Source organism: Lissotriton vulgaris, chromosome 6, assembly GCF_964263255.1.
Source record: "Lissotriton vulgaris chromosome 6, aLisVul1.2, whole genome shotgun sequence".
In the NCBI taxonomy this organism is placed as follows: domain Eukaryota; kingdom Metazoa; phylum Chordata; class Amphibia; order Caudata; family Salamandridae; genus Lissotriton; species Lissotriton vulgaris.
The window spans coordinates 1,452,188,563-1,452,208,837 of NC_141694.1; the positions used below are offsets into that span (position 1 = coordinate 1,452,188,563).

General features: G+C 43.7%; 1 protein-coding gene across 1 annotated transcript in view; it reads right to left on the reverse strand.

Moving 5' to 3' along the window:
• Positions 1-20,275, reverse strand: part of LOC147708987 (uncharacterized) — a 540,404-nt gene that overhangs the window by 189,222 nt on the left and 330,907 nt on the right. Inside the window, exon 12 of the mRNA XM_086927584.1 lies at positions 8,005-8,130. Coding sequence (XP_086783710.1) covers positions 8,005-8,130 — 126 coding nt within the window. The remainder of the gene's footprint in view (positions 1-8,004; positions 8,131-20,275) is intronic.

Sequence of the window (20,275 nt, forward strand, 5' to 3'; positions counted from 1 at the left end):
TTCTGCTTTCTAATTGCTGTCACATACCTTTGGGTTTGCTAGACTGACCGTTCTGAACATGTGTTACTTATGGCTACATCTCCCATAATGCATTGCAGGTTATGAGTGAAACATGGACTGGAGTGGGAGTACCTATGCCTCTCTGGGGATTGGGGTTGGGAAGGGAGGTGCACAGCATGCTGTGCATGGAACTTACCTTGTTTGCTGGCAGCTCTGACAGAGCTGTCTGCGTCACCGATCACACTCACACTCTTTGGCTGGAGGGTGGACTCCACCATGAGCTCCAGGGCTGTTGGTGCAGGTGCTCTGCTCCTCCCTCCACCAGTTTTGGTAGCCTGCCTCTGCCTCTCCGCCATCCTTGCCTTCGCACTCTTCCTCAGGTCATACCACCTTTTCTTTATGTCCTCAATGGAGCGCTGGGTGACCCCAATGGCATTTATCTTGCTCTGAATCGCAAGGCAGATTTGTCTCTTCTGCGATTTTGGTACATGGAGGGACAGCTTCTCATGGTCCTTGGTGACTTCTTCTATGAGGACCTCCAGCTCCTTTTCACCAAACTTCTGTTTTCATTTTCTTTCACCTCCATCCTTCTCTCTTTCCTGGTTTGCCATTTTGCAAAAAGAAATTCTTGGCAAAGAAAGGCTGTGTTGCTCCTGGCTCATCTGCTCAGGTACCTGCCTCACAGTCAGCTCCAGGTTCAGTGCAGCTGCCTGGGTGTGGCCACTTCCTGTTTGGGAGGTAATTGGGATACACAGGATTGGCGGATTCAACAAATTCAGAATTTTTTAATTACCGAATCGGTATTTACCGATTTGGTATTGGATTCAGTATTTACGAATCGGTATTGGGGTTTCAGTATTTTTTTTTTTACCGAAACCTTCCGATTCGCTATTTTTTACTGATTATTACTGATTCGGTAATTTTTACCAAATCTTTATGTAAATCGGAGATACCGATTCCTTAAAACCGAATCGGTAAAATTCGGTATTTCACGTTTACCTACATCTAGCCCTTAGAGAGGTGTTGTTGGCAAACAATTCTGAAGCACGTATGCACCTATTTTCACCACCACCTCTCTCGCTCTGTAGAATTGAAATGATGTTATGTTTTGCAGTTTTTCCCTCTTTAGTCATTATTTATGTGTTATGAATTTGATTGCTGTAGTGAGGAAACAAAATAATAAATATAATTTATAAAAAAAAGAGGAACGAGGCACAATTATTCAATTCTCTATTTTGCGATTCTGAGAATCTGCCCGTTTACAAACGGGAAAAAGGCTTGATACATATGGCCCCAAGTGCATTAATGGGTTGAGTTCTTCGCTACAGTCATAGACATTTAGGCCTGCTAGATGCTAGGGAATAAGGGTGCATGAGTGAGAAAGAGACAGAAAGAAAAAGAGAGAGAAAGAGACAAATAATTATGGCAGAGTTGGTATGTGCAGATTTTTAGGTGCTTGTTTGGTTTATGATCAACTGAGTTAGTCTGAGCTCTTTTTATTGAGCTTCCCCTTGATTAGTACCGCAAATTATCCTTTGTCACGTAGATGCCAGAATCAGTTAGGTATCTGGGTGTTGATATTTGGCAAAATTTGGGGGTGCTGTTCCTTGTGAACGATGCAAAGTTTCTGGACGTGCTCTCACTTATAGTAAACTATTGAATCTGGATTACACTTTTGATAATAGGGTGAGTTTTTACTTAAAAAATATTGTGCTACTTATGTTTAGATACATATTAGTTGAAATTGCAATTATATTTCCTTCCATATTCCATAAGGGACATATGAAAGTTGTGGCTGAGCTGAAATGAGAAGATTCTCCCTGGGATGTATCAGGAAATTATGATGCGATTGTATGAGTGGGGGACGGTCTGGTGTGGGGTGATATTTCCTGATTAAAATTGTACTTGCTATTATCCAAGACACAATTTGAGACACGTTGGAATACAGACATTACTAGCCCACACCAACATATCTTAAAGAGGTAATCCAGCAAAGACCGTGACGATAGATCTGAAAACCCCAGTTGAGATCAAACAAAGGAACATTCTAGAAGGCCTATTGTTGGAAATGGTTAGCAAAGCAGGACTGGGAAAACTGGATGTCCCTGTTGAGACAGAGAAAATCCATGGGGCTTCCTCTGTAGTGTTCCACCCTTATAGGGGGAGTTGTCTCTAAAATAGCAATTACCTTAATGGAGCACATCAATCACAAACATATACAGACATAAGGGGGTCACCATCTTAGTCTCCTCAACCCATTTGCTTGACGCAATGGAAAGGAACCATACAAATCAATTTTGGGATTTCTGTAGGTTCCAGGTCTTGAAGGAACAACCAAAATAATCTTGAAGTGTCTCTGGCATGTCTGTGGAGTGTTTGGACTGACCGTTTCTGCGCAATAGCCAACCAGTGCATCAATGAGACCTCTGTCCATTCTCTCTGCTCCGATGATTTAGAGGTTAGATACACATGTCTGGGGATAAAATTAGAGATCAAATGAGAGGGTCCTTTCAGCAGCCACATAATAAACCCCTGCTCCTCTGGGCCCAGGACTTCCCAAGGCCTGAGACTCAATGGGTTCGATTTTAGAAGACCATTCCTGACATGTATACATTGCCCATGTGTCTTCCCGGTTACAGCACCACCTTATTCCATGTAGCGTTCCAGCCAGAGTGTTGTATGCTGTGGTACAATGAGGCATGCTGATCTAGGGTCTGGTATTTCATGGTGACGCATGGTGATATAGTGAAGATGTGATGTGCGGTCTGGAATTGAGTTATGCTTCTAATGTATTTCTCAAGCATTACAAATGGGTTATGGGTGCACACAAATCACAATAGCCAGTAGACAGAGGTTGACAGCTTCCAGAAAGAAGGAATTGGAGGTTATGGCAACCAGGATAAAGTTGGAGACTGGGGACTCAGGATCAGCATGATTCCCATTCCAAGATGGGGAGGCTTAATTAAAGAGTTAGTGACTGTTTCCACACTAGTACCCAAACCAAGATGGAACCCACCACTAGAGGCCATGACATCAATTCTTCTTCCATGTCATTCTAGTCAGAGGTACTACATTAAACAGTAAGACGGTAAGATTCAAATACTCATTGCCTGGTAAGCTTGCGTCTTATTGCCAGTAGTTAGATTTATTGCAAGCATTGGTCCCATCAACTTTTGTGTGTTTGATGTACCTCCAAGTGGCAAGGGTATGCCCAGATGTGGAGGTGTGTAAATACGAAATATACACATAGACTAATCCCAGAAGATTTACTGGGAACATATATTTTTTATGAGCGAATCCTCTTGTTGATCTGTAGGTATTTATTTTTATTTTAGCAATTTTAAGAAGGGCTGTTGCCCACTGAAAGGGCGACAGAGAACTTTACAATACTGGTTCAGCAGACTCAATATAGGTGCACAGTTGACAACGTGTATATAAATATGTAGACATCAATCATACACCATTAATTATGTACAAGGAAAATACAATAGTAGATGGTAATACATTGCAAATAGGATGAGGAAACCTACATTAAAATGATATACTAGTGTCTGCTTGAGATTCAATACTGATGCCATTTACAATAATCATACACATTTAGACACTGGCATACAGTGCTAAGGCAATTATATATGAAATAAAGTTTATTAGTCAATAAAAACCATAAACATGAAAACATATAATGAACCGAATTATCATAACTGTTGGTGGACGTGGCCCTTTTTGCAGGGTCATCCCTGAACTTTTTGCCTTCCTCATGTATTTTGTCTGACCTGTTTTTGTTGGTTTTATGACTCTGGGCACTTGACCACTGCTGACCAGTGCTAAAGTGCATATGCTCTCCCTATGGTAAATTGAAGTATGGATTAGTGACTCCATGATTTGCTGATTTGGTTTACTTGTCAGACCCTAGTACAGTGCACTGAGTGTGCCTGGGGCTTGTAAATCCAAATGCTGCTGGTGGGCTTGCAGCACTGGTTGTGCCACCCACAGAAGTAGCCTGTAAAAGTTTGTCTCAGGTATGCCATTGCAGAGCCTAAGTGCAGTCTGGTACTGCCATGTGACTGGGCAAGTGCACCCACTTGCCAGTCCCTAAACCTTCCCTTTTCTTCATGTCAGACACCCCTATGGTAGGCCCAAGAGCAGGGTGCATTGTAAGTATAAGGTAGGACAAGCCCTGATGTGTGTGGCATGTCCTAATAGTGAATTTGTGTACTTTATTGTAACTTGTGAAGGATCTCCAAGGGCTTGAGAAAAGAGCTTGCCTCCTGCTGAAGTCTCAGGGACAACAGACTTCACCCACCAGCTCCCCAAGAGTTCTTTGGAAGTGCCTGCTGTTGTGCTGGACTTTCTGAGGAACTGCGTGTCGCAAGGAGCTGGAAGAGCGACTCAAGAACAGGAAGCGTGTCGCCAAACAGCTGCTGCCGCTTCACAACACGAATTGTCTCATATCGCCGGAGAAGAGGATCGCCGTCGCATCAGACGACGCTGCATCACCGGGAAGCGTGTCGCAGAAGAATCGTTGAGTCAACGCAGGGCCACCGAAGCGCCTTGCATCACCCGGGGAGAGGATCAACGCCGCAGCAGATGCTGCCGCATCACTGGGAATCATGTTGCAGGGCCTGTTACGGCTCATCACCGGAGACAAGGATCGACGTCGCATTAGACACCGCCGCATCTCCTGGAAGCGTGTCGCAGGGCCAGTCGCGGCTCATCACCGGAGAAGAGGATCGACGTCGCAGCAGATGCAGCTGCATCACTGGGAAGAGTGTCGCAGGGCCTGTCGCGGCTCGCATCGTTATGGAAGCAACTCACATTGCCAGGGGAGAGGATCGACATTGCAGCAGACACCGCCGCATCACTGGAAAGTGTTTTGCAGGGCCTGTCGCGGCTCGCATCGTGTGAAGCATCTCGCATAGCCGGAGAAGAGGATCGACGTCGCAGCAGACGCCGCCGCATCACCGGGAAGCATGTCGCATCAAGAAGAAAGCGCCATCTTTGTTTCTTTGCACCAGATCGTCAACGCATCGCCGTCCTTGCAACACTTTCGTTAGATTGCGTTACGCATTTTAAGGTACATTGACTCAAAGTGTCGCATTTTAAGATCTAAAGAGAACTAAGCTAATTCTACCATTTTAAGTACAGTATTATGGATTTTTATTGTTTGTGTCTTGTGATAAGTCTATATAAAGAATATTTATTTTTGATATAAAACCTGTGTGGTGTCCATCTGTAGTGTTGTCACTAGATTACTGTTTGTGTTCACAAATGCTTTACATACTGCCTCTGAGATAAGCCTGTCTGCTCGTGCCAAGCTACCAAGGGGGTAAGCAGGGGTTATTTTAGGAGTGTACCCCCTTACCCTGACTAGACGCAAGGGTCCCTATTTGTCACAAGTACCTACCTATGCCAACTAGAGACCCCCAAATCTAACAATAACCATTTCTATAAGAGTAGATTTAGAAACCTGGAATAAAGCCACAGAGGTATCGTACTATATTAAGTGTGTAGTGGAAAGCAAAGTGCTAAGTGCAACCAGTTCTCCTCCTGGCCCTGACCTTCTTGCATCTGTCCTGGGCCCATAACAGTGTTTGACCAAAATAAATGACTGATTTACAAAGATATAAACATGATGAAAAAGAACACAGGCTTGGGCACATCTGGCTATTCGTAGCAGCCGGAGTCTTATCATGTTAAAACACCAAAGGGATCCCTATCACCCGTCATAATATGACTACGCGATAATTAAACTATAGTGACAACTGACTAGATATAAAATGCGACCAGCATAAAGGGTATAAGGACATCCCGTGGATCCTTGGGATACTTCAGACATGTTAGAGAGCAGAATTCCTCTCACTCACCAGCCTTGCATGCCCCCTAACAGCCCATCGTTCAACAGCCCACTATGCCCAACTGTCCCATGCTAATGACACACTTCGAGGATTAAGGCAGACTGGGGACCTGTTTGGAAGGCCCTTTACCCTGGTCAAGAATCTTCACCAGCAGAACGTTCTACTTAAGGTTTCGGGGGTTTAAAGACTCAACGACCGCTGTCCTGCAGGTTCTTATTTCTAAGGCTAAAAATTCTTCAAGTAGCAGTGCCCTCCGATGACCCAGTAGGCTACGGCGAAGGCAAAGAATACGCAAGTGCTAAGGAAATTAGAGATTACATACCCATTTGGTGAGCTACATTTGTAATCATTTCAGTATGTGATGATTAACTGTTTCATATATGGTCTTTTCGCCTGCATTTGAAGATATGAAGTGAAGCAACATTTTTATCTCACGGTGACTAGCATTTTGTATCCTGACAGTATACCATGAGAAGATGGATTTGAGGGCACAAGTCTTTTTAAAACACAGTTCTTGAGATGAAATGCAGGTTTTCTTCTTAGGAACCCTTTGGCCTGGTAATTTCAGATTTTGAATGAGGTAAGGGTGAAATTTAGGTATATACCCTAGTAGGCGATGCATGCAGTCATATAGGTAAGGAGAGCTCCAAGAATTATCAATTTTATAGTGGAAAGAGGGTATTATTCTGTTAAAGCTTCTTGGCTGAGTGATCAAACTGAAAGCAGAGTTTAGGATGGCTTGTTGGGGAAGTAAAAGGTGTGATTTTAGGTAGTCCGTTTAAAAGTGTGTTCCCAAATTTAATGGGGGATATCACTGATTCTTTTATAGCAGAATTAAAATCTTTTTTGTGAATGGTGGGTCTAATGTTTCGGAGTACATTCAGTTAAGAACTGATATTTATAGTGAAGGTCAAGACTGATATACCTCTCTAGTGTGAACTCTAGTGATTTAGCCGATTTGACAATATTAGGGAACATGGAGAGCACCAGTTGTTTATCAATCCAATTTGGCAGAAGGTCTTTGGAGCTGTTAGGTGGTGATAAGAGCAACTCAGTTATTTGTTTGTTATTTTCACCTGGGAGTGTCGGAGGAGTGCTGAGCTAGTGTATCAATTCCAAGGCAATGACAGGGTATTCAGATGTGACTAATAATCTCAACATCTCACCTGATTTTGTTTGTCCGCTGCGTAAGACTATCTCACAGAGTTGAGTCTTCTTAGAACTAACAACAGTACCAGTTTAACTCAGCAAAGAATATCACATTAGTATCATATTTTTATGTAGACGAGCTAGTTTGAAGAAATGTATATAAAGACAAGGACTTAAAGCTGATATCTATAATACAACCTTTTCTTAATAGAAACTGATGCAACAAATCAGAAAATGTGAAAAACTAATTCAGGAACAATTAACAGTGTGCTGATGAAGGCTTCTTTGAAATACAGTGACTTGAAACAACATTGACGACACTGAATCTTCACTTCATGAGATCTGTAAGCAAATCACATACACAGACTAGATAACATAGAACATCTTTACATAAGAAGTAATTGAAAATTGTGTTTTATTAGAGTATTTAATCTAGCTGCTTCCTCTGTAGCAAAAAATGTACTTTTGTGAAGAGTCTCTTCACAAATTTTGTTTTAATAAAATAATCTTTTTTGCATTACTGCTTTCCCTGATTGAATATTAGTTGTGCATCAAGGTGGATTAATATTTCTGTGATTATATGGTTGACTTGATGAAAACAAAATACTAAAAAACAAATGAAAAGAGAAAATGTTTCCACTGTACCCCAAACGAAAATTGCCAAAAGCGGAATGAAATGATTGAAATCAAGTGAAAAACCCAACAAAATATGGTGTTGTGAGATATTACATAACCTAACATCTCTATGTCTACTCTGTTTCTAAAAAATCGATAACAATTCTATTAAGATAAAATGGAAAAGTACAGGTTGAAATACTATGTACAATTGGCAACTGACAATCTCATGTTTAAGCGATATTTGGTTTCAGGAAAATTAACCACCCACTTTTTTGAGTAGAGGCCAAGGAGGGCTGGTTAGATGAATGGAGGGTACTGAAAAGACAGAATAGGATGCATACTGCTAAGGTGTTCATTACAACCATTAAAAGTTGGTACTTACCTTTCAGGTGGCAGGAAAAGCTGAATGAGTAGGTTCTCCAAACCCTGCTGGAGGAACATCAAGCATTCATTTGTTCTTGTGTCAGGTTCTTTCTCTTGCTCCATTACTGCTATGCCAGTGTAGAACCTAGGTATAAGCAACTTTAGGTTTGTTTTGTACAACAAAGTTCATTGCCAGTACTCACAGAGCTTCACAGCACAATAAACTGAAGAACTTGTGTATGATAACATATCAGAACTTTGACTAAAAGCAGTGCACAGCCCCATCAACATGACTCTACGTATGATGAATTAGTTTTGTAAAGGTTAAACATCTGTATGTGAAGGTTTTCTCATTCATTTCTTTAGGATGTTTGTAAAGCACTGCAAACTACCAACATAGTCTCAGAGTGCTTTGGTTTAGGCCTAAAGATCGGAGGTGGGGGACAATAATCCTAAACCAATTGATGTCATAATAAATGGTAAGAAGACGGAAAAGCCTTAGAAAGGGGGAGGAAGTCAGAGGGTTAACCTAGAAATTGATAAGGGTTGGTTTTAGGCATCTAACCAGTCGGGTCAGGCTCAAAAGGAGGCAGCAAAGGAAGTTAGCTGAATGAGTGTTAGAAAAGATGAGTTTGTAGAACTCTTCTGTATCTGATGAAGTTGGTTTCAAGCCTTTGAACTTTGGGGAGGGGGTAGGGGGTGGAGGAGTTCCATACGGATGATCCTATCACACGAAGAGTCCTACTTCTAAACTTCTTCTATTGGTATGATCTAACGGAAAGTTGCGGTTGGCAGACAGGGCCAAAGCCACAAGGAAGTGAAGGTAATATGGCGGGGCATTGGTATAAGGTCTAAGGTCCTGTTAGCTGAGTATTTATATGTATATCAGGTTTGATGGTCTGGGCCAATTAACAAACAAGATGGGGCTGCACAGCACCAGCCATAATCACCACTGCCCTTATTCCCTATCTGCCACTACCCGCTCCAGCCACTGCATCTTCACTTATTCATAACTCACTGCATCATTCCTTCCTCACTGACAGACCTTTCCCGCACAGCTACTGAACCTCTGTCTTAGATTGCTTCGCTGATTTAGATCCCGCCGTATCCCTCACCCCCATATACCCCTCTACCCCAGTTTGTATATCTCACCTTTTGTTACACAGATTCGACAAATACCTGTACATATGCACAAGCGCATGTTGTATATGACATTGCCCCGACTGTACTCGCTTGCTGGCCTTCCATGTTAAGTTTCTATTTGCATATGTCACCTTGATCCGGTAGGGCAAACTGTGCTTCCATCGTATTATATTGTCAACTATACCTTTTTCTCCATGTTTTAAAACACAATGAAGATTTTAAAAAAATATATAATAATAATAATTAAAATGAAGGGATGCCATGTCGTTGCCTTACAAATTTCGAACACAGGTGCTCCCCTTGATAAAGCCACCGTTGATGATTTTGCCCATGTGAAACAGGTTCTTATGTCCTCTGATGCTGCCCTCTATGTGATGGCATAGCACATCTTAACACACAAGGTGATCCACCCTGATAATGTGTTTTTTGTACCGTTTTACCCTTTTTGTCTGTGTTGGAAAATGGCCCTCTCTGAAGAGTCACGCCAAACATTTGCCTTCCTCCTCCTCTTTTTGCTGAATTCTTTTTATTGGCCTTCGGACTATAAGCACCTTACCACTGCAAACCAGAGCTAACGTGCATGTGCTGCTCCACTAAACACGATGACGTTAGTTTATACTTGATTAGCTTATTTGAGGCACAGGCCAGTCCCTTGTAAAGTGGTATACCATATACCCAGGCCCTGTATTTCAAATGCTACTAGTGGACCTGCAGCACGAATTGTGCCACCCACAGAAGCAGCATTTAAAACAACTTGCCAACTCTTTAACTCCCCTTTTATTACATATAAGTCACCCATAAGGTAGACCCTAAGTAGACCTAAGGGCAGGGTGCTATGTAAGTAAAAGGTAGGACATGTACTTTTATGTTTTGCATGTCCTGATAGTGACAAACTGCCTATTTCGTTTTTCACTACTGTGAGGCCTACCCCTCTCATAGGACAGCATTGGCAATTCCTTAATACACTTTTAAGCTGTATTTCCCGATCAGAAAGGAGCAGCTGTTTCACATTTCATATCTTTGGAATGGTAATGATACATCCTCCCTATTGGTTAAGATGAATTTAACATTACTGCTTTAGAAATGCCACTTTTAGAGAGTGGAAATGTCTCTGCACTTACTGATCTATGTGCCAGATAGTCTGTCTCCAATAAACTTCTGGGGTGGGTGACAGCTACACTTTGTGCATTCCTTCTAGACAGCTACAAACACATGAAGGTGTGGCTCATCAGCATTCTGAGCACACATCTGCATTCTGATGGGTCTTCCAGGGCACGGATGAATGTGAGGGGCTGACACTTCAAAGGTAGTGTCCTGTCCACAAACAAAGCACTGATGTACCCGCTGGCAGATAGAAATGGGTTGAAAGGTATCCTTGTGCAATTCAGAGAACTGCTTTGAAGTCACCCCTACATCAAAGGCACTTTTGGGTATAAGTACTGGGTCTCTGACTCCAAAAAATCAGACACTTGTGGATCTTGAACTGCGCCTCTATTAGAAAGACTGCTGTGCTGCATAAAGGACTCAATTGGACTGCTTTTCTGCTTGTTGCTCTGCCTCCGCTGCTCCCTGACTCTACTTACGGAGAGCTAGACTCGGCCTTCCCTTCAAGTGATCTCCAAGGGCTTGCTGGCTTGCCTCCTGTTTTCTGAATTCTCAGGAACACAAAAGACTTCCTGCAATTCTGCAGGTACTGCTGGACACTGCCTTGTGTTAGTCCTACCCTTGCTTGGGGTGCCCTCTCCAAGTAAGTTCTGGGACTCAGAACTGGGTTCGCCAGCTGTTTTCTACCAAACCGATGCATCATCACATTTGTGCTGATTGGAAACAATGCATCACCCTTCTACGCAGATGAAGAGGCTGTTCGGCGACAATGGTTCTGCAGCCTGCGAGGCCCGACAACGATGCTCTGTGCTGCTCGATGACGATGCATTGTCTTCACCACACGGAACGTCGATGATGAAGCAGTGACCCGACTGCGTGGAAAAGATCAACGCATCAGACCCTCAAAGTTGTTGCTTTATTCCATCCAAGGTACTTTCGCAGCCGGCCCAGCGTGGGTCCTGAAGCCATCCTGCCCTCCATCGGTCAGCTTGAATTTTGTATTTGCACTGGTCCTTCACAACCTCAAGCAACCTTTTGACCTCTAGTGACTTTTAAGCACTATTTTTGCATGTAATATTTAAAAAATTCATATATTGACTTCTAATGATTGGAATGTTGTTGTGTTGGTCTTATTTTACTTAGATAAATATTCACTATTTTTCTAAACCTCTGTGGATTCTTTGTGTGGTGTATTGTTTGTGTTACTGTGTGCTGCACAAATACTTTACACTTTGCCTCTTTAGATAAGCCTGACTGCTCTGTGCCACGCTACCAGAGGGTGAGCACAGGTTATCTTTTAGTGTGTTTCTCGCTTACCCTGACTAGAGTAGTAATTCTTGCCTGGGTGCATAGCTCAGCCAAGCAGGAATCTCATTTCTAACTGCATATTCTATAAAGAGCTTGTCATCAACACGAATGTCAGTATAAAAACTAACCACTGTCCAAGGATCCAGCTTGTGTGATCTCCCCTTGGCCATGGCAGGATGTGGCAGGGGATAAAAACAGTGAAGAGGAATGGATTGACCCAGATGGAAAGAAAAAGCAGCTCCGGTTCAGAGAACCAACTTGTTCGGGAAATAACAAGTTAAAGGGGAAAGAAGGTTTAAAGGCTTCCAACTCACTAATGCACCTCACCAGGGCCAGTGAGAGTCAAGAAAATCATCTTAACTACATCCCTGCTAGAGATTTTCCCCTGCTGTGCTGGACAGCAATAAAAACGGGTGTGGTCATGACGAGCTCAGATGCAAGAAGCTATCAGCCATAAGATCATTAAGACTGGAATCTGAACTCTATCCTAGAACATTAGAATCATTACTTGAATATGCCTGATCCTCTGAGAAGGAGGGATAGCTAGGAGTGATTGTATCTGCCCATGTAAACAAGGGTTGGTGGGAGAGCTCTAGATGAGATTTGCAAAACGTTGACAGAAAAACACAGAATAAACATAAGAGATGCTCTCGACTGCAAGTGGCACAACATCATCGCAGGCGACCTGCTTTTAGCAACCAGTAGTACAGGTAAGAGAATACTGCGATTCATCTGTTAGGGGTGGTCAGATTTGACCACATAAACGAGTGTTCAACGTAGCTTCCCCAGGGCTAAATCTGAGTTCTCCTTTCCACATTTCCTATTGAACTCCATGAGGCCTTTTGTGACATTCCCTAAACAGCATGCTGGATTGTGTTGGCAAACTACGAGACGCTCCCTAACTAAGAGAAAAGGGAGTCTCACCCGCAAATCATTGCTTGGCTTACTGCTTGGTTAGTGACCTGCCCCTTTACTCAGCGTCCTGCTTTGTGAGGTTCCTGTAGCGTTCTTGGTTCCTGTCTGCCTTCGTGTTCCAGTTTGTTCCTCTGATTCCTGAGCCCGTGGTATTTGTCCTTGGTTCCCCGTTGGATTCCTGGTATCTCTTCCCTTCCCTTTCCCTGACTTTTCACGGCCTATTCTGTTCCCGATACTTAGTCTCCCTAGCTCCCTTTCCGCTTCTCCTTTCTCCCCGGTGCCTTGCACAATTTTCCGCCTTAGCGACTGGTTTGTCCCCCACTCCCCGTTTTCGTTATTTGGTTCGTCTTCGAGCCATTCTTTCCGCTCCGTTCCACTCGGGCTTTTGTTATTGAGTGGACGGAGGCTTTCTCTGGGCATTAGCGTTGTTGTGTTTGTATTTGTCTACGCGCTCCACTCTGTCTTCAGTTTACGAGTTGGACACATTGTGCGTAATCAGTGTATTGTCTCGTTGAGTGTACACCCGCTCCGCTCCGTCATAAGTTCCAAGAGTCGGACGTGGTGTGTGTATTCGTGCTTGTTGTGTGTTCTATGTTTACCCACTCCGCTCTGTCTTTAGTTTATGAGTCGGAAGTGGGAGTTATTGCCGTGTCACTTTGTCCTTAGCTCCATAAGTGATACGAGTCTGTCATCTGTTGCTCTGGTGGCCCAGTCTTGCTCTGTTTTCAGTTTAGGAGCAGGACTGGAATTGTTTACCTTCTTGCTTGGAGGTATCCCTTGCTGAGTAGTCATCCAGGTTCCCTTCATTACCTCCTGGTTCATGACTTTGACTACTTGCTTATGCTCTGACGCTCACCTGGTGAGGTAAGTGGAATTCTATGTTGAACACTTGTGTACTAGTCCTGCAAACTACTAGTGAGTTTAGTACTGTTGTATGTTTGATTACAGCCATCTCCTGCCATCGAGACTGCAGCTACATCGTCCCTGCTGGGGGAGAGTGGTATACTCCCTGGGAAATTCCCCCCACACTTTTTGGGAGCAACTGACTTTGAGTGAGTTATCCCTTCTCACTTGGGTCGTTGCTGTTTGGAAGTGTGTGGGACATGCATCTTTGCTCCTGTGGACATCCATCCTCCTCTACAGGGGAGGACCCTTGACATCATGAGAGTCTGAGATGAGTCACTACCACTGCCATCAACTGTGTGAAGACTCAAGGAGCTGATGTCAACCTAAAGGGGAGGGTTGCAAATTGTAGTGAGTGGATCTTACCGAAAAAGACAGGTACCTCAGGTGCAAATGCATGATGGGTACATGAAATATGTGTCCTGGAAGTTGAGGGACACAAGCCAGTCTCCTTCCAGTGCCAAAAAGACCAGAACTGGGGACAGCCATCTTGAATTTTTACTTGCGGTGGAAGTGATTGAAGATCCGGAGGCCTGGGATTGAGGGAAGAATGCCATCCTTCTTGGGATAGTGTTCTAAAACAAATCTTTTCCTACTGGCTCTAAAACTGTGGCCATCCACTGTACTGAAATATAAATTAAATGCATGCTACCATTCCTTCCTTTCAGGGTCTTGGAGGTTCACCTATAAATTACAAAAATAGAGGGTTTGGTGACATAGTATCCATAGTGTTGCTGCTTGGCGTGCTAGCAGATTGTAGTAAGGTCATAGGATCCCTAGGACCATGGTTATGGCTATGGTAATGCTCTCAATTGTTACATCCTCTTTTTTTTTTTCATCTCTCATCTCCTTTTTGTTCGCGGTAGCCAGCTTAATATTTATAATATTTATATTATTAATATTAAATATTTGAGGTCCTAAAAGAACCATTCAATTAGACACCAAGCTATGTAATCTGACAACCGATCTGTATATTTCCTTCCTATTGTCAATTTAGGTGGATTGTTTATATTGTATCTCGCCTTTCTCATTCAAATCATGTATATTGTTTTCTTATTATGCTTAATGGATTCTCAATAAAAAAATAAAAAAAAATAAAGTATCCATAGTGTAAGTCAATATATATATAGGATAAATAGGCAACAATGCCCACCTGTTATCCAGTGTTAGGTCTTTTCCGTGTAACCTTAACAGTTCATGTCTGGAATGCACAGATTATTATCTGTAAATAGCCAAATCATTACACAGTCTTGGGTAGGCAGTTAGCATAGATAAGATATTTCTTTAACTTGTCAAAGATGCAGGTTTGGAAATGCAGGAAACTAAGACCTCGCCACAAAAAAGTCACCAAAAAAAGAGTATGCATACGTGCACAAAAAAGAGGTTTACTTTCAATTCGGTTCCATGTACAGATTCTTCTCAGCCAGCCTGTGCTGAGAACTACACTTCAAATGGGCACTTTGGCTTTCCATTCATTTCCCTGAATATATCTCTCTCAGTCAATTTGTTGTGCAACTACATACCCCATGAGTACTCTGTCTTTCCTACTGATTCTTCCATCAACTGGACTGTCATTACAGACAATTTGGCTGAATATCTCACAATATTAGAGGAACAGCAGAACACAGCCTTCTTTCTCTTGCAATCGTTAGAGAAACAAGAATTTTCAGTGTGGTCTGGGCAAGTCGAGACACTCATTGTCAGTGATAAAATGACCACTATCACTAAGGGTGAAGACCTAAAAACCTTGCATTAGCACTACTTATTTCGAACCGCTCTAATACAGAGTCAGCTTTGTTACCTAACAGCTGAGTTCGATCAAAAGGCCAATCCATTAATGTAGACTGGACGAATGTGGAAAAATTGAAGTGCGAAGCCAGGCATGTCGGCAGAGAGCTACAATAGAGCCCTCTCCACAAATCAGCAGTGTCCGAACGCAGACTGCATGATCTGCTGCAATACTGATTTTCTTTCTCTCAGGGGCTCTGAAAGGTGCCTGTGAAGGTGGTCAGGTGAATTTGGGAAACCTACTGTGCTATATCTAAATGCCTATGTATGTAAGTTCCATAAGGCATGTGACATGAAGGCATTACAAGACTTAGCTGCCCGCAGAGAATATTCTTTTTCCCACTGCCTTCAGTGTTTTTCGATTTCCCCTCTGCTGGAGTGGGGGAGACGCCCGGAGAACATTTTGATGAGCAAGAAGCATGGACAAGAGCATGGCCTTGACGCCATGGCTGGCTGATGCACAGAGCTGGCGCTCCGGCCGGGAATCCTCAGCACAGCCAGCTATCTGCGCTCTTCCCGTGCCAGAATGGAAATTTGCAGTGGAGGAAGGTGAGGAGGTCACCCCGAGCGAACGGTGGCCACGGGGGAGTGTAGCAGCATGGAGGTACAGCCCGATCCTGAGTGCCTAGCAGCTGCATTTCAAGATGGCATCTGTTGCGGCCAGCTGCAGTAGCCGTGGCGAAAGCCTAAATAGGCCGCAGCGAACACTGCGAGGGCATCTACGGTCCCCCTCGGAGAACTGCCTGAGTCAATGCGCCGATACACCTAAGGGTATTTGGGCACTTAACAAATTGCATAAATAAATAAATAAACGGGCCACCCACCACTGAGGCACAGAACCCCCTCCCCCATCCTGAGAGGATGCCTGGGTGGATTTGCTGCAGGGCCCATTCTGAGGCTCTTTTCTGCCCCCAAGCCCACTCTCCCGCAGGCACGCTTGGAGAGACTTGGTACGGGGCCTGCCTCAGGGTATGAGGCAGTTAAGGGGAAGCCCTAAGGCACAGGCCACCATCGCGAGGGCAGGGCTGTGACTGGTGCGGTGTAGGGCCCCTACCACCATACAGCTTAGAACCATCCTCTGGGGCCCACCGGGGAAGACAGCTTGTGGACGCTGGCTGCCGCAGGGTGACAAGGAAGCACTGGGGCATGCAAGGGCCACATCTGATGATGGTGAGTGGCTAACCAGTGGACCTAGCTGGAGCACATTAGGGCCCTGTGAGAGATCCTCCGGCCCTCCCACATACCAGAAAGATGTTGCATCAGAAAGCCGTATAGCCCCCGCATGCAAACAAGCTTGACAATTATGCCCTCCGAAGTAGGGGACCAGCAGAGTTATGGGGTGCACAGCAGGTCCAGGGCACGAGCGGGGGGAGGAGAGAGATCCCTCCTTGAGAGAACTGCTCCTGGCATTCCAGGATACCCGTTCAGCACTAGAAAATAAAATTAACGCACTGGCCATGGATGTCACACTGATCCGTGCGGATATGGGGAAGATCTATGAAAGAGTATGCACAGCTGAGGCAACATTCACTGATCACATGGAGGCCATTCGTACCTTACAAGCATAGGTGAACTAACTGAAGGAGAAAATTGCCTGACTTCACACGTAGACAGAGAACGCCGAGGGCCATTCCAGGCAAAACAACATAAGCTGGGAGAGGCACCTGAAAAGGAAGAGGACGTTGGCGTAGAACAGTTTGTGGAAGGCCTGGTACATCACTGGCTGAAACTTGAGGACTTACCTGCCTAATTTGTGGTTGAAAAAGTGCACCAGGTCCCTGGGAACCCTCCTAAACCAGGGGCCAGACTGAGTCCTCTCCCATCCTGTATCCTGAAGTTCAGAGACTGGTACGCAATCCTCAGGGTGACTTGCATGTGGAATCCAGATCTTTCCACACTAAACCCAATCAATCAAACAGCAGTTTTAAAGCACAACACTGTCACCCCTAGTTGTATCTTGGTGCTGTGAATCCATTGAAAAGCCAGGTCTTGAGTCTCTTTCTGAAGTCTGCCAGTGAGGAGGCTATATGGAGCTGAGTGGAAGGTCATTTCAGGTCTTGGCAGCGATGTAAGAGAAGGAGTGGAGGTTGCTAGGGATTGGGGGTTGAGAGTGAGTCAAGAGGAGCACAGGAGTCTAGCAGGTTGGAAGAAGTTCAGTCGAGGGTTGATGTAGGCAGGCCCTAGGTCGTAGAGGGCTTTGTAGGCATGCATGAGGATCTTGAACTGGCATCTCTTCTGGATGGAGAGTGTTAGACCTGTCTTCCTAGGCACCAGTGAACTTTGCTTCAATCACATCAACTGAAGTGTTCTCCACTGGTGTCCTCAGGCCTCAGTACTAGTGGATCCAAATCTGGATAATCAACTACTCCTCTCTAGCACTTAATTCTCTCAGGGTATTTGAATTTAAAAACACTTATAAAGCGCGCTTTTACCTAGCGGTTTCTTGGCGCTGGGTAGTGAGACAGATCAGTCCCAGGCTTACTCAAAGAGATGAGGTGGGGGTCAGACATTCAAAATACAGTGCACACCGTACTGATGGAGCAAGGATTCGCACGTGAAGCGACTTGCTTGAACTCATGAACCTCGAATTAATATTAATCAAGTAATCAACCTGTTTTGTCTTACTAATCTGCCCCTCGTCCGACATTTTTGGGTGTCCGAGAGACGCTTGGTTATGTGTCTATTAATATTAATACGCTAGCAACCTAAAATGGCCGCTGCTACGCGGGAATTTAGACGGCGCATGCGTCGGTCATACCCATGTGACGTGACGTATTCGATGTCTTGGTGGAAAACTGTTTGCACTTGCGCAATAGAGCTAAGATGGCTGCTCTGTGTTCTCACATGCTTGAAGCTTCCATTACTGTTTTTGCTAAGCTGTTCGTTCTGCTTAATCCTAATGCTATAGTTTATTATAAAGTAATGGGTATAGTATAGTGATTCATGGTATACAGTGAAATCATTTATTCTGGGTTCTAAAACTGTTTCTTTTCCATTTCATGTTACACTTTGAAACTTGGCCTTTCATATTACGCTGTACTCCATCTTAAATGAAACTGCGTCTGCGCGAGATCCGCGAGTCTCCAGAGCAGTGACCTTTGAATCCCCGCCAAGGAGCTGACTGACTGAGATGCTCCTGGGAACTTCACCTAATGAACTCTAGACGAATACAATGTATTTGTAAATAGAACATGCATTGTTATGTGAACTGAAGACATCATGAGGACCCAAATTCAATGGGCGGGAATCTTAATTTGAATAAGAGACGGCAAATTCTGAAATATTAGGTGGTGTGATGACCTGTCCTCCTCCTTTGTCCGATCAAAATTGGGGATCCTTACACTTGCAACATTGGGGGGTGGTACACTGCCCCGAAAAACAGTATAACTAGCGTAGGTTTAGCTAGAGAAATTGTCTGACTTGTCCGAATAGCTGACCTGTCACTGACCCAACACACTCAATAGGTGACTCATACAGAGAGCTGCGGAGCACTCTGTCGGGAGGTTCGAGAACCCAATCGGGGTTTTGGGAAGTGAAAGTGCTGGCGAAGCACTTTGCTGATAAATGTTATAACCCAATCAGGGTTTTGGCAGATTCCTTGCAGAGAGGGAGTAGCGCAAGCGTTGCAACCGAAGCTGCAGGTGTTGGTCTTAACCTTTGGTGAACCGGTCCTGATCTAAAATTCTGGGGTTATCCTGTCCTGACTGTCCATGAGCTGCACCTGCTCGCCTACTGGCACTTAAGTCCTTGGGGTTCTTCCCGTCTTTTCCAAATGACCCGTGGCCAGGGTTGGTCTTCACTCTATGGTTTTCACTCTATCCTAGGTAAATATAAGTCTGTGTGGGTGTTGATTTATTATCTTGCATTCCTATCTCTTACCCTACCCGAATTTGCAAAGTTTGCCTTGTTCCTTTTCTTTCCCCGTCCCTTGGTAAATGAGACTTTCACGTGTTTCATTGACTGTTAGTGTGTTCCACTTTTCTACCCACCTTTAGACAAATGCTAAATCGTTTCTATATAGTATATGTTCCTTTTCTCACCCTCCCTTTTAGGAGATAAACTGAATTTAATAGTATGTTCCACATCTTACCTTCCCTAATTTAAATCTCGAATTGCAATACGCTCCTCTTAAAACTGCCATCTGAATTGCGAAAGTCTTTGGGTTTAGTATGTTCCTTTTCTTTACCCTCCTTTTAATCAAATTGCAAAAGTCTGTGTTCTAAAATTAGCATGTTCCTTGTTTCTACCTTCCCTTTATTTCAAGTTTCTAAATGATTAGCATGCTCTATCTTATTCATAGCTATACGCTGTTTATGATTTTGATTATAGATAGTCTCATTGCTTTCAATATTCTGCTTATGACATATGATGATGATTAGATAAAAGTTTGAACCTACCCAGAGTCTGTGGTTATTTCATTTTACAAATGTTTTTGAGTACCTGACTTAAAAACTCAACTCCCTGATCCAATGTGCTTAGGTTTCTAGTATCTACATTGCTAGGTAATAGATATAGGAATTAGAGATAGAATCACAAAATATACTGATAGTAGAGCGTGAGTTACCTAAATAATGTTAAGGTAAAGGATTAGAAATTATGGGCCCAGGTGAGTATTAGTAAAAATAATCCTAGCTGGGTGACTTGCGCGCTCTATCAGTATACTTTTCTGGTAGCAGAGGTATGGTTAGGGATTAGTTAAAGTTAGCTAGTTAGTTAGTTAGTTAGTAGGTTAAAATTCATATTTTATTGATCAATCAAAATGTGCTATTATTGAAATGTTTATTTGATGCTGCTATATTGAAGTTTATGTATTAACCAAACTTGTTCGTTCCTGTTATATGTTTTGTCTGGAATCCCCGGGGGCAGAATAGCGGGTGGTAAAGTAGAAGCCACATTGCAGTGAGGTCACTTACTCGAGGAAAATTAGTGCATGGTTGGGCAGAACTGGAAGCACTAATTAGGGTTTTTTTCTGTGTGAATGATTGAATAAGTGATAGCAAAGAGTTCGCTGGCAAAACTTCTAATGTGATATTACCTAGTATGGGTCACACGGAAGGAGTAGCAGGTTCGTCGGAGCTTGATTGATAGCGAAAGGGTTCGCTGGTGAAACTTTAGACTTAGTATATATC